Genomic DNA, 15,051 nt, shown 5'->3' with positions numbered 1-15,051 from the left:
CACCAACCAAGTGAAAAAAAAAATAACTAATTCCCTATCTAAATTATTTTCATAAATACCAGCATTACTCTCTCTATGATAATTATTTAGTAAATAAATAATTAATTATCATAGAGAGAGTAATGCTGGTATTTATGCAAAAGGAATTTTATTCACTAGAGAGAGTTTTCTTAATTTTCAATTTTATAGCAAGATGCGAAAAAAAAATATATCTTCACTTATTTACTTATTAAGAGAGAGGGCGAACAGTATATTCATTTCTTGCTGACTTAATGTGGTTGTTTTTGTGTTATCGTAAATTGTTGTTCTTCTGCGGTGAGTTTTTCGCCGCTGTATCCACGTAAAAAAAATCTCACTACATCTGCGTTGTTTTTTTCACTGTGGTTTTCCGCCTTCGGATTCTTGTTGAAATTTCTCTACGTTTTTTTTTTCAATCACTTCGATGAAATGTCGCAAACACTGGACTTATTATCGCTGTTGGAGTCTTGCTCAATTTGTTGATGGTAACAGTTCTAAATGTTTTTGCTTCGGGACGCACTAATACTGTTTTTATTCACACTCGACGTTCTCTTATAAGCTGCTATTTCTTCACATAACTTTTGTTCGCTGCCAAAAATCTAAGTTCGTTTTGTTGAATTTCGTTTCACTGTAACTTAAAGAATTGCACTGATAATTTCATTAATGTTCGTTTGTTTCGTCTCGCTTTCTGGATCCAATTGAAGCTGCCACCATTGTTATAAAGATCTTTCTTTTTCTGTTGTATGCTTTTAGTCTCTCACTTCTTACCTTGGTTTCTTCTAGATGTGTCCCTTAGCATCGCTTCACTGATGATGTGCTATCTTCTTTATATTAATTAATTTAAGTATTCATATCTCTCAGAAAGGTGCTTAGTATTATAAGGATCAGTACAAAATTAACAAGTTACAATGATAGAAACAAAATCACTCTGGAGCTATTAACTTGGCTCAATCTATATGGGGAACACTGAAGCGAGAGGGAGACGTACTCTCCCTTGAAGGACACAGTTCTGATCTCTCCTCTCCCTGGCGTTCTCCAGCCTGTTGAACCCCTGGAATTGTTTATCTGCAATCTCCACCTCTTTCTAGCCCTATTGGAAGGATTTATCAGCAAGACCTCCCCTTCAAGTAGTTGATTGGAAGGACTGTAGTGGGTGTGATTCAAATCTCTCCTTAGAGGACTTAATTGGAGGTGATCTTGGGAGGGTGTGTGAAAGACCCCTCCCTAGTATGTTTGATTGGAGAGTATAGAAGTACTGTACATCACTTTGTCAGGCCCCCAATTTCCTGGAATTTCCATGAAAACGCCTCCTGAGAAAGCGGGGTTATAGAACCAGCTGTTGTAAGCTTTTTTTTGGCTGTGCTGACTCATGATTTGGTTAACTTAATCGCGAGGCCAATACTTCCCATTTTTATGACTGTTTTTATGGCTTCAACACAATACACTGCTTTTGAGTTCATACAAAAATCCTGCCTCGATCAGCATATTGGAATCACAATAATAACAATAGCTTTTAGGCGTTATCACTGTGCTCTCTGCCTCTCTTTTTATTCTTACGTCTCTCTCCTTCTCTCTCTCTCTCTCTCTCTCTCTCTCTCTCTCTCTCTCTCTCTCTTTTATCTTCTATCTAATTTCCCTATATATTCTACATCCCAACAATATCATATTAGCCACTTACGTCCATATACAGTGGACCCTCACCTATTCACGGTTCCGGATTTGCAGCTTCGCCTATTTGTGGATTTCTCGGTGGAACATATATACACATTATTCGTGGAAAATTTGCCTATATGCAGTATTTTTCATAGAGAAGTATTCTCAAATTACTGTATTTTTTCTTATAATTTTCATGACTAAATGCACTTTTTGTGATAAAACTATTAAAATATTCAGGTATAAGCATTTTTTGAGTTTTTTTTTGTGTTTTGAACCATCAAAATAGGCAGTTATAAGCATTTTTAGAGGGGGGTTTTAAGTATTCGCAGATTTGAGCTATTCGCGGGGGTTAGTGGTATGCATCCCCCTTGAATACTGGGAGTTGACTAATAAGCAAAAACAGCAAACCAGTTTTACCACTCTCAAGGCTAATAAAGTTGTAGGGTTGCATTATGTTAGAATGGACAATTGTATCAGAATACTGAATACGCAACACACAAGGGTTAAATAAGGGGTTGGATATGCATTATATCACAATAGCATGTTATGTCCAGATACAGTAAACCCCTGTATTTGAGCTCTCATGATTCATGGACTCACCGATTCGCAGGATTTCTGTGAAATATATCTATAAATTATTTGCAAAAAATTCGGCGATTCACAGACTTTTTCACTAAGAAGTATTCACTAGTTAGTGTATTTTGATGTTGTTTTCATGATTAATCTAAATACATTTTTTATGATAATTATTTAACAGTTTTCAAATATTAAGAATAATAAGATTAAATAATAATATAATAATAATAATAACTAATAATAACAATAATAATAATAATAATAATAATAATAACAATAATAATAATAATAATAATATAATAATAATAATAATAATAATAATAATAATAATAATAATAACACCGTAAGATCAACTAATATGTAATAAGATGAAATAATATGGAGCTCAAAGACAAAGAGAAAAAATAGCAAGAAACTGGTTTCCTTCCCTCTATTCACAGGACCCAATTATCTCTTTCTTTCTCTCTTCCTCTCTCAGTTCTCTCTCTCTCTCTTACTGAGATGAGAGAATTTTTATGGTTGTTTATTTTTGTATGATGTATAAATGATATACCTATTAATAAGTACTAATTTTGAAATATTAATAAGATTAATAAGATACTATTATCAATTTCTCTTTTTTCCTTCCTCTCTCTCTCTCTCTCTCTCTCTCTCTCTCTCTCGCCAAAGAGTAGAATGTGAGAAATAGATGGATAGATAGATAATTAGATACTTAGTTCAGTCCTTCTCTTTCTCTCTCTCTTTCAGGAAAAGATACTGCTAATTAGAGTCTCTTTAACCAATTGGTATAACACAAATGCACAGTTTGTGTGTGTGTGTGTGTGTGTGTTCATAATGTTTTAAAAAATGTGTAGTATGTAGAGGTAATACATCTTTGAAAGACAAAAAACAAACATATAAATTATTTTGTTGTTAGTTGCTTCAAGAGAAATGGATTAACATTCCATGAGAGATTAAAGAGATAAATCTCTCTATCTCTCTCTCTCTCTCTCACCCATGCCAGCACAGCTGGCTGAATATAAATTAGTGGTAACTCTCTCTTTCTGTTGTGGCTGGAAGAATTAGGAGGACATGTATATATTTTTAAGGTTACTAATGTTTAAGTTAAGTTAAGTATACCTTAGTTTTACCAGACCACTGAGCTGATTAACAGCTCTCCTAGGGTTGGCCCGAAGGATTAGACTTATTTTACGTGGCTAAGAACCAATTGGTTACTTAGCAACAGGACCTACAGCTTATTGTGGAATCCAAACCACATTATAGCAAGAAACGAATTTCTGTCACCAGAAATAAATTCCTCTAACCCTTCATCAGCCGGTCGGGGGAATTGAACTCCGGCCCATTGAGTGACAGTCTAAAGCTCAACCGACTGAGCCAATGAAGGGCTTTACTAATGTTTAAGTTGACTTTGAAATGATAGTAACAATATAATTTCAAAGATTAATACAGTAATACAATAATAATTCTTAAAAGGTGCATTTGATGTAGGATAATACTTTCAGTATTTGAACTTTCAAGATAGGCAGTTATAGGCATTTTTAGAGGGGGGGGGGGAATTCTAAGTATTCGCGGATATTGATATTTGCGGGGGGTCTGGAACGCATCCCCAAGGAATGCAGGGGGTTTACTGTATAAGCTAAAACAGCAACACACTAATATATATGGAAACATCACATAAACAAATGAATCAGTCGAACGGCATGCACAGAGGGAAGAGCAGCACATTCTCTCTCTCTCTCTCTTTTTTGGCAGCCAAAAGCAAAGTGAGTGTGTATTGACTGGGTGGACGGCACTTCCACCCATAGTCGGTAGTTAACAACATACTTAACCACCTTGTTTAAAGTTAAACGGCTGGTCTCCAGTTGCGCTGAAGTATATTCCTACTGTAAAGACCGATGGTTTGTACAGTATATTGTGTAAGAACATGACCAACATTAATGTTATCATAAGGATAACAAAAGAAGAATAACAAAAACCAAGACTACCTTTCACCTTAGTGTGAATAGAGAACATTTGTGGCTTTAAAGGAAATGAACCTTCATACTGAAACTTATCTTATAGTTTAGTTACCATTGATCTATTTAGAATCAGTTAAGATATCATAGTGGTTTCAAAGTGAAAAATGTTGCTTTTGTTGAAACATTGTAGATTTTAAATACCAGTAATTGCAAAAGTAAATTAAAATCCCATTGTGTTTTGGAAATATATTAAAAAAGTTTTTTATATATTTCCAAATCACAATGGGGTTTTAATTTATTCTTTAATTTATCACAAAAATGTGTTTTTGTTTTTCAGTGTTGAGTTTATTAGTCAATTTTCTGTTCCAATTTGATTAGGAGAATGTTGATTTGGATAATTTTCTAATCTTCTTTACTCTTCCTACTAGCGTACTGGCTGGATATTAATTATACCATGATGAATACTCATTGTCTGTTACCTTTCAGTGGAAGACCAACGGAAGCAAATACAGACATTAGAGCGCAAAGCCCAGAAAGCAGTACAAGAAGCAAGTTCTGTCTGCAAATCCTCAATGTCTTTGGAGCTTCAACCAACAGGTGGTCCTCCTCCTCCTCCCCCACCTCCACCTCCTCCTCCTCCTCCTGGCTGTCCTCCACCACCTCCAGGATGTCCCCCACCCCCACCCCCACCTCCACCTCCCCACCCCCACCCCCACCTCCACCACCAGTCAATCCAGTGACCACTTTAGCAACCATGATAGGCGTTTCAAAGAGTAGGAAAGACAAAGATGCAGATGGTTTTGGTAAGTACAAATTCAGAACTTGCATGTGATCTTGACAAATCTGCTTTGTCACCAAAAAAAAATGCAGTTTGATAAAATGTACTTCAACATTATTCCTTCAAGATTATATCACTCACCATCTTTCTTCACTTTACAGATTCTGGTGGGAGAGGAGGAATGGATGATCTCATTAACCAAATTAAACAGGGTGGCGTAAAACTTAAATCAACAAAACCATTTGGTATTGGAGGTATCAATAAGAAAACAGAACCAGACATGAAGGAGAAGCCAGCAGATGCTGTGCAGGAAATGAAAAGCATTTTAGCTACTATGAAGCGTGGACGTCATGGTCGCTTACGACCTTCTGCCGTTTCACAGGAAGCCAAGTCACGAACCACAAAGTCAAAGAAGAAGAAAGAAGCTAAAGAAGATCATAATTTGGAAGATGATAGTTCCAAAATTAATGACAAAGAAAAAGCTGATGCTGAATCAAATGAATGTAATGAAGCTGAAAAAGTCACAGATAAATCAAAAGAGAATTCTCCATGCAGTGATGAGCGATCGGACTCTGGTAATGTTGTTACTGCAGAAACTTCCTTTACCTTACAGTTGAATAACCACCACCATGATGATAATTCCAGTCGTGAGGCATCCCCTCCAACTGCTACCAGTGGCCGAGAATCCGAAGAGAGAGAGAACAGTAGTCGTCCTCCTTCTGCCAGAGCTGTGTCTTCAACTACTATATATCTTAGATCAAGCAGAAGTCCCTCACAAGACTGATACATTTAAACTAAATAAATATAATGTTAATTGCTTGTATAATTGTGTAGAGTAAAATAGATTGTCTATCCAAAGTTATCTGATGCCTAAATGTCAGAGTGATTAGAATTTTATACAGTACAATTAAAGAACACTATAGTGCCTTTCTGTTTTCTCTTGATTAAATTGTATGACCATATTTTTGTTTTTTCTGGTATGCTTGTTAACTCTATAACATATTTTAAAAGCTTAATCTTACTGTACTATATATTGTAGGTGTACATACTTTGCCTGAAAAACATTTGTTTTGCTATACGATTCCAAATAGATGGAAAGTTTTCATTAGGTAATCATATTGTTATCCTGTGTCATTCTGCTTAGCATCTGATCATGTATTTCATTCTATAGTAATGCAGTAAAGAAGGTAAAACATTATAATTGCTCAAAGACGCTCTTTGCACTAAATGGTAATTCACAAATATGTATACTCTTTATAAGTACTCCATATAGTTTTCCTACATACCAAGAAGTATTGCAGTTGCTCCTGAAAGGTACTTCATGAGCACTCATTAGTGTGTTTTTACCTTTTGTTGTTATTTACCTTCTGTGAAGGTATATAGCACGGTGCATTTCATCCATATGAAGAGTTACATTCTAAACAAATGTAGCATCTGAATAAATCACAGGTTCTTCAGTCACACTGACATGTTACAAAACAATCAAAATTCATGATGATGGGCCAGAGGTGTGAACAGAACGCACTTCTACTTCCAGAGCCGCAATTTGTCATTTCTTTTCCTTAAAGTCTTTCCCTTTCTCCAAACTACAATTTTATTTAATAAACAAACCATGAACAGTATCTTTTATATTATTTAGCCTCAAATAAATTATTTTGTGATTTGTCTCCATATTAATAATAGAGGCAGTCCCAAGGTTACAGCAAGGGTTCAGTTCCAGTGGCGTGCTGCAAGTCGGAAATCGCTGTAACCTGGAACATTGTAAGAAAAATTTATAAAAATGAGAAAAGAGAGAGAGAGAGACTTATGTAAACCTGAGGAAAGAAACAGGTTTTTAAGCTATGCCCTGGTAATAAACTGGTTTTCTCCCCTCCTTATATGAGATCTCTTTATAGTGAACCCTCCTATAGGATGGACCTCCTTATAGTGAACCCTCCCAGTGGCTACAGCTTCCTAAACTGGTTTTCTCACCTCATTATAGCACTGCGAGTTATGGAGCTTACGGTGCCTGTAATCCTAGTTATGGCACCGTAACTTTGGAACATCAGCCTTATCCCGGAACCAATTTTTTATGAATATATTTGAAAAAGCGCCGTAAGTATGGAACACTGTAGGTTGAGACAGCCGTAGTTCGGGGACTGCCTGAAAATAGTTTAACTTAGACTACTGAATTTACAATCATAACTCAGTACTGGCAAAAATGATATTTTTTTGAAATACACCAGCAGTCCCTGGTTAATGGCGGGCTCGGTTAATGGCGGTCCGGTTTTATGGGGCTTGTCTAATGACGAAAATTGGCAATTTTCAGCGCCAAAAATCGCCGATTTCTGCTTATCAGCGCCAATAATTGGGTACTGGAGCCAATACATAAATAACAGAGGTGTCAATAACCGAAAATCGGTGCTTTTCAGCGCTGATAAGCCCTGAAAATCGTCATAAAGGCCCCGAAAATCGCCGATTTTCGGTTATCATCACACCCTCAGAATGGAACCCCCTGCCGATAACTTAGGACTGCCTGCACTAGATTTTATTGCATCTCCCAAAAAATTTAATGTTTGGATAAAATAAAACAAAGTGAAAATATTGAAGATTCAGACAAAGTTTATTTCAAAGATTTGGTTCCAACACTTATCATAAAATGTCTTTCAAAGATTTGGTTCCAATACTTATCATAAAATGTTTGTTGAAAGTTGGACAGTCGTTAGATCTATGTTTGATTATAAATGTTGATCTGCATTTCTTCATTCAGGGATTAAGTCAGGAAGGTTATTCATCAAATACTCATGGGTTTAAGTGAATAAATACAAGGTCTTCTTCAGCTGTATTAAAAAGTAATTACAAAGCATTTGCAAAGAAATAAAAAGTAAAAACAAAATTAAGAGTAATTAAAATGAAAACTGCCAGTCTGAAGGTCTTCCTTGGGTATCTTTACCTCTTGAATTGTTTGCTGGCCAAAGAGCAATTTCTTCTACAATATCTAGCTGTAGATTAGCTGCTAGGCATATCAAGAGATCTGCAAAAATGTCTTCAGAGGTGAAGGTTTTGTTTCCTTAAAATGCATCCATCTGTCTCAGTGCTCCCTCTACTATTCTTCTTTTATTGGTATTTTGTTTCTTGCAGATAATCTTTGCCTTATCAAAAGAAATTTTATAGTCTGAGTCAAGATAATTTTTGGCGACAGCACTACTGGCACTGGTCCTCCATACATTTTTATATTCAGCTAATCTACCAGTGTCCACTGGAGGAAGATCTCCCTCTGAATGAAATAAGACCTCCAAGGAGATACCGGAATGGTGGCTTACCACTAAATGATCAGTGGGAATCAGTGAAGAGGAAACCCCTCCCTTAGGACTAAAAACAATGGGTGGAAGTTTAGCAGGTAGTAAAAAGGTGCAGAAGATTTCCTTAGGTGTCACCTGTGGAGTATTACCAACTGATGACACCTGGGAAATCTTCCTCTCCCTCTTCTTCTTAGCTGCAAACTTCATTCAGTGTTCTAATTGACACCAACAGTACTCAGAACAAGGGCTATCACAACTGCAAATTAGGCTCTTGCAAAAGGTGCATAGGGTGTGGGTTAATTTCACAGAACAGAAGAACCTCTTACAAGGCCTGTCCTTACCAGGACAGTGCCATTCACTCAGCCTCCTGTAGATGGGGGAGGAAGGACTAGATAATTCATAGGTTTGACTCATGAATTATGCAACAAACCACACCAAATCACACAAAGAAGCAAGGAATACCAGACAAAGAGGCAAATTTATTCTAAGATAAATGGTGAAAGAAGGAACACAATCAAAGGTGAGATATCTGCAACCTACAGCAGCCAAAAGCAAAGTGGAGTGCAGACTGACAAGAGGGTGGGGCTTCCCCCTACCAGCCAATATTTAACTACTCTGTCAGTAAGCTGTTTAAACAGCTGTTCCAGCTCAAGTTTGCAGGCTAAATCTCTATGTAAAGAACAAAGGTTTTTATTTGTGTAGGAACAATTAGAGCATTCCAATATGTTACAGACTATAATGCCACAGCATTATGCACTGGAGATAAAAAATTTATACTGGTATGAAAATTTTATTCTAATAATATAGTATAAACTTTTTGAATGATTTTAAACCCCGTCGATTTTCTGAATGAAGTAACTTACTACAATAACAACAAAGATTTAGTACAGGAAAATATAAAAAATAACTAATAATTTGCATTTAGCAACAATCTGCTTTAAAAAAACACAAATGCAACACTATTCACTGAAATAAAATGGTTTGCCACATCACAAACTTTTCAACAAGCTGCTAAGATTTCTTCTCCACATAAGTGATGACCTCCCGTTGAATCATGTCTGGAATCTCTACTGCTAACCAAGGTCCAAGCTGTTAAGGAATGAAGACTTGTCTTAGGATGCAAGATTCATTAAAAATTAAAATTTTTACTCCATTTCTGAGGAAGATGAATCTGGATTTTAAGGTTTATGAAGATAATGATTGTTTCCAAAAATACAGTACTATCAATTCATTGCACATTTGTATTTATTTAACATCTACAATATCCTTCAAAAGAGCTTGGTCAACCCTTTTGTTCTTCACACCACATCTTTCTACCTTATCCTTTGGTTCTCTTGTATCCAAAGGAATTGCCAGGCCTTTCTGATACTGTAAATCTTTATTGTCATATATTTTAGGATTTGCAACATTTTGAAGGCCATTCAGATATTTTGTGGGGGAGGGGGAGGCTTTGCTTTTCAGTAATGTGTAGATTATTCTTTTCTTAAATCTTGAATTTTATAATAATCTAAACAAAATCATCAGTAAAACCAATTTGTTTTTATTATTAAATACTGGATTATGCAAAACTTTATAATTTATTAAAAGAATACAAAGGGCATAATAACATAAAGAATATACTGGATTATGCAATGTAAGGTATTAAAAAAGCAAGGGCTTGAGACATGTCTCCTTCATGCCTTCACTGTTTCCTATCCCATTCTTAACATCTCTGAAAATCCATTTCTTTTTGTGAAACAACATGTGTTGCCATTCCTCCTGTCTTTCTTCTCAATCAATAAAACAATAAAATGCAGAACAACTGTTTGACTATACACACAGTACTTATAGTTTTGTTTATTTGTAAGAAATATTCACATGACAAGACTCAATATTTTTGGTGAGAAGATCACAGCTACCTTCTCATATACTGTCCTGTTTTCATTACCTAATCATTGTAACTTATTTATTCTATTATTCTGCATTCCTGATTAATAATGGTCACTTAAAGTTCCTTAAGTGCAGCTGATTTTATATTTCAAATAATTAAGTAATACTTTAGTCTATTCAATATCTTCCTCAGGTTTTATAATGTTTGCCCTCGTTCCTGATTACTGCACATAGATTCTCTGGGTACATTTTTGTATAGCAATGAAAATTGCATAAGCTCTAATGACATGAACACTATTGAAGGAAACTACCAAACTAATATGGAAATCTAATAAACAAGCATAAATGAAAAAGAGGATGCAGGGTCTCAGAACTTATAGAATAAAGTGCATGACAATATAATCTCCAAAATCAAAATAAATAAAAACTTACCCCTAAAGCCATAGCATGAGCAATACCAAACTTAGGAACATTACGAGCCCATAGAGGCTTAAAGTGATCTGTTAAACAGATTCGACCTCCTCTGTACATTTTAGCTGTTTTACCATCCAGTTCTGGCAATGCTATCTCAGGTGCAGTGGCTGGGTAAGTTACTGGAATCTGCAAGGACAAATGTAATTTTGAAAGCATATTTTATTTTTCACATACATACAAGTTTACAGCGTATTTCATAAATTTATTAATTAATTATAAATGGGTTAAAAAAATTCCTGTATAAATTTGGGACCTGTAAATAATATCAAAAGGAGGAAGACAAGCCAGGGTTGAATATTTTTGTGATTTCATGAATAAGAGATGTGCAGGTTAATTTGAATGATACCCCTGGAAGCTTAATATGACCTAAATGTACCAATGAATAAATTCATGCTTTTTTTAAGTGGAGTTGGAAATAAACAAAATTTAGGGCATACAAAGTACTGGGCTGTAATGGAATCACTGCAGAGATGATTTGATCTGAAAATATGACACCATGTATAATACAGTAACAAAACTGTTTTGTTGAATAAGAAATGAGGATGGAGATTGGGAATTGAAGTTGCAGCAAAGGTACCCAAGAAAGATGACCTGGATGAATATGATAACTATAGAGACATTGCATTTATGTTAGATGTCATGAAAATATTTAATTATTTAATATGCTCATTCTCAAATACAGACAAAAAAAATTTATACAATACTTCTAGAATACAAGCTGGTTTTAGAAATGACAAGAGTTGCACAGGTCACACATTTGTGTCAAGTTGGTCTGCGAAGCAGTGTATGGAATATTAAAATCCCATCCTGATGGTTTTTGTTAAGAGAAGGTATTTGACACTGTCCACTGACCAGTAGTGTGCAGTATAGTAATTATTATGGAAGTTATTCTTAAACATGTACACCAATGAAAAGTATCAATGAACATAGCAGATAAACATTTAATTGTTGGTGGAGTCTTGTCAAATGAATTTAATGTAGACATTGGAGTACTGCAAGATAATGTCAAGTCACCTTTTTTTTGTCCTTTTCAGGGAATTTATAGTGAAAAAAGTGGGTGGAGATGAAAAAGAGGGTTTAGAATCAAACAATTATACAAAACTGACATCTATAGTAGAATACACAGTTGATGCTATTTAAATTAGGAAAACACAAGATTTACAAAGCTTGCCTAATAGAATGCACCAAATATCTTGAGAGATGGGCCTTATGATATACTGTATCTAAAAAAAAAAAAATTAATGACAATAGTGTATATGCAAAATGATGAAATAGCACTACATGGAGAAAGGATTACAGAAGTCGTTCAATTAATTAGGAACGGTGATATTCATTACAAGCCTCTTCAAAAGGAATCTAGTCAAAAAATAAAAAGGTAAATCAAACAATGGGCAGGCTGAATCAGATCTGGTAATCAGACAGACTGAAAATACATACAAAAGCAACATAATTTACAGCAATCTGCACTGCTATAGACATGAATTTTATGACACTAAAACATTTAAAATATTTTATTGATTAAAGATTAAATTTTTATGAAGAATATCAGGACTCATATGGCAGGATAGCAGGAAATGACACCATAAAGTAGATTTCAGAGGTTCCATATGTAGATAATGATGAAGGGGAAATGGAGATGGCTTGGATATGGCCCTCACACCACTCTGGGGAGAACAGTAAGTAATAGCATCTACTGAGCTCCTGTGAGCACCTAAAGAATTGAAAGACCCAACCCTTGGATGAGAACTATGATATGGAAGGCTGGATAATTGTGGAAGAGAAAGCACAAGAAAGACCTCAATGATGGAATTTAACTAAGGTACTTTGTGTCAAGTGGCACTTGAGATAATGATGATGATGAAGTATGTATTTCACTTTAGAAAACTAGGTCCCATTTTTTTACAATACTGTACTATATAGCAAATTTTCAACAGTAATTTGTATTTTTCATAGGTATACATACAAACCATAGCTTTTTGATAAGGGATATTCCTCAGTATAGCGGGAATCAGTTGTTGGAACTTGGTAACAATCCAAAACATAGCTTTGAACTGGTAAATCACCCTTTGCAGACACAGTGGAGGTACTTTCCAGTGAAATGATGGATAAGCATCTCAAAGTAGGCATCCTTCAGGTCCACTAAAGCATGAAGTTGCCCTCTGTGATGGAATCCAACATGAAACATGCTGTTTTTAACATCTTGATCAGAGTCTGAAGGACAAATCTGTTTAAGGGAAAGAATCTGATGAAAAGTCACCAGCTATCAGTCACCTTCTCCACCAAGAAGAGGTGACTGAAAAACACTAGAGATTGGTTGTCCATGGCTTCCACCCATGCTGACAGGGCAATAGCTTTCAAGTATCCTGGAGAGTAAGAGAGAAAGAATGCAAATACTCTAGACTGTGGGGAGTTGGGGGCAGATATCAGTCCTTGAAGGGTATTTTGTAGGTGTCCTGAAGGACACAGATTACCCAGGGATCCACCCTTATTTCTACCAACTGCACAATAGTATGACAGGAATCCCCCTAATTATAGATGATGGCACTAACTGATTTGTTAGGAGTCAAGGTACTGAGCCCAACAGTAACTGACAGAGAGTCGTTGACTGACTCCTCCTCAGATGAGTATGAATCTGAGTTGGTCCTATGAACACTTCGCCAAGTGAAAATGGCCCAGTTGGACCAAGTACTATTCATGATTTTCCCTGTCACCTTTAGGGTTCCTTCCAGAGAGCTAGATGACCTAGTGGACCCTGAAGCAAAGGTCAACTTCCTGCTAACCAAATATCTAGCTGGTCAAGTCTCCATCCTTGGCATGTTTTTTTCCTGGTTATACATTTTACTCTAAAAGCAAATGGTTGAGGTTGCTTGGGGTGAATTCCATAAAACTGCCAATGCCTTTCACTTCTCATACAAATGCTCATTAAAGACTTAAGGGGCGCGCCAACCACCGAATTTTGAGGAATTATTGAATTTTAGTTATTAACAGTTTTCAACTGTTTTATGTCTAAATAAACATATCCTGAAGCACTAATGCTAAAAAATTTTTAGATTGGTTTACTGACAATTTTGTTCATCGCTTGTATGGCACTGTGAATGACAAATTGTTAAAAAATTTGTAAAAATGTCTGTATGACTGAGTCTGGTTAGGTGTAAGGAGTTATACACTGTTTTGGACTGTTTTATGTGTAAATAAACATATCTTGAAGATATATTGCTCAATAAAAATTTTTAGATTGGTTCACTGACAATTTTGTTCATCACTTGCATGGCAATGTGAACGACAAATTGTAAAAAAAGCATTTAAAAGTTTCAACAAAATTTATTCAAAAATAATTGTCACCCACTATAATATCCCATTCTCTCTAGCAGTAGTGTCACAGAGAAAACAGGTTATAATGACATGGGGATAACTCGCTCAAGATTTCCTGATCATCTCAGGATTCTCTTGAAAGTCTAAAATTTTTTTTTTTTACTATTTTCTCATAACTTACTTTTCTTAAAAAGAAATGCTTAGTTCTCCACAAAGACTGAACCAAATACAATGAAACTTTTACAGAGTATAGTATAACTATACAGTATACAGGCAGTTCCTGGTTATCAGCAGGGATTTCGTTCTGAGGGTGTGATGATAACCAAAAATCGCCACTACCGCGAAAATCAGTGATTTTTGGCACTTTGTCGGGGCTTATCGGCACCAAAAAGTGCCAATTTTCAGTTGTCAGAGCCTCTGTTAGGTATGTATCGGTGCCAATACCCAATTATTGGTGCTAATAAGCAGAAGTTGGCGATTTCCGGCGCCGAAAATTGCCGATTTTCATCACTGGACAAGCCCCATAAAACCGGATCGCCGTTAACCGTGGACTGCCTGTATCTTGATTTTGTCGTTGACAAATTAATTTTTGATTGAAACTTTTTACTCTGCATATTATTTTTGAAAAGTGATGTTATGATTTTTTCAACTAAAAAAAGAATTACTGTATTTGATGGCTTATAAGACAAATGTCTGCATAGGACGCACCCTAATTTCAGCAGGACATTGAGGGAAAAAAAATAAGGTTTCCTAGCCTATGCTCATATGATTTTGGTACGTAAAAACTGTAGTATTAGGTTATCATATGCATATTGTTTCTTACCAACAGAATCAACAAAAACATTAATAAAGAAGTTATTTACCATATTTATATTTATCAAAATATGTATTATACAATCAGCCATTTACTACGATCGAATGTTTTGTCTGCTGCTGAAAGCTACCTCATAGGTTTACCAATAGATTGCAACACATTCATTTGTAAACATTCTTTCTTACTGGCAGAATCAACAAAAACATTAATAAAGATGTTACCTACGGTAATATATGTTATATATATCCATTATATATTATAAAAGTATGCAATCAAGGGGTAAAATCCAATAAATAAAAATGTTTCCTATGTAAC

The 15,051-nt window shown here is 35.4% G+C and overlaps 2 protein-coding genes across 5 annotated transcripts in view; one reads left to right on the top strand and one right to left on the bottom strand.

Moving 5' to 3' along the window:
- The window catches only part of LOC136841752 (shootin-1-like), a 140,254-nt gene extending 133,646 nt beyond the window's left edge, over nucleotides 1-6,608 (top strand). The window contains 3 exon segments of the mRNA XM_067109010.1: nucleotides 4,695-4,906; nucleotides 4,909-5,011; nucleotides 5,148-6,608. Coding sequence (XP_066965111.1) covers nucleotides 4,695-4,906; nucleotides 4,909-5,011; nucleotides 5,148-5,770 — 938 coding nt within the window. The 3' untranslated portion in view covers nucleotides 5,771-6,608.
- A 2,429-nt stretch (nucleotides 6,609-9,037) lies between these two features.
- Ufc1 (Ubiquitin-fold modifier conjugating enzyme 1) overlaps nucleotides 9,038-15,051 on the bottom strand; it is a 109,880-nt gene continuing 103,866 nt past the window's right edge. For all 4 annotated transcript variants that reach the window (XM_067109012.1, XM_067109014.1, XM_067109013.1 and 1 more), the window contains exons 4-5: nucleotides 10,569-10,736; nucleotides 9,038-9,356 (exon numbers count right to left, since the gene is read on the bottom strand). In XM_067109012.1, the coding sequence (XP_066965113.1) occupies nucleotides 9,279-9,356; nucleotides 10,569-10,736 (246 nt within the window). In that variant the 3' untranslated portion in view covers nucleotides 9,038-9,278. The remainder of the gene's footprint in view (nucleotides 9,357-10,568; nucleotides 10,737-15,051) is intronic.

This window comes from Macrobrachium rosenbergii, chromosome 9 (genome assembly GCF_040412425.1).
Source record: "Macrobrachium rosenbergii isolate ZJJX-2024 chromosome 9, ASM4041242v1, whole genome shotgun sequence".
Lineage (NCBI taxonomy): Eukaryota > Metazoa > Arthropoda > Malacostraca > Decapoda > Palaemonidae > Macrobrachium > Macrobrachium rosenbergii.
The sequence above is the reverse complement of the archived record's forward strand: the minus strand, read 5'-3'. Positions and strand labels throughout refer to the sequence as shown.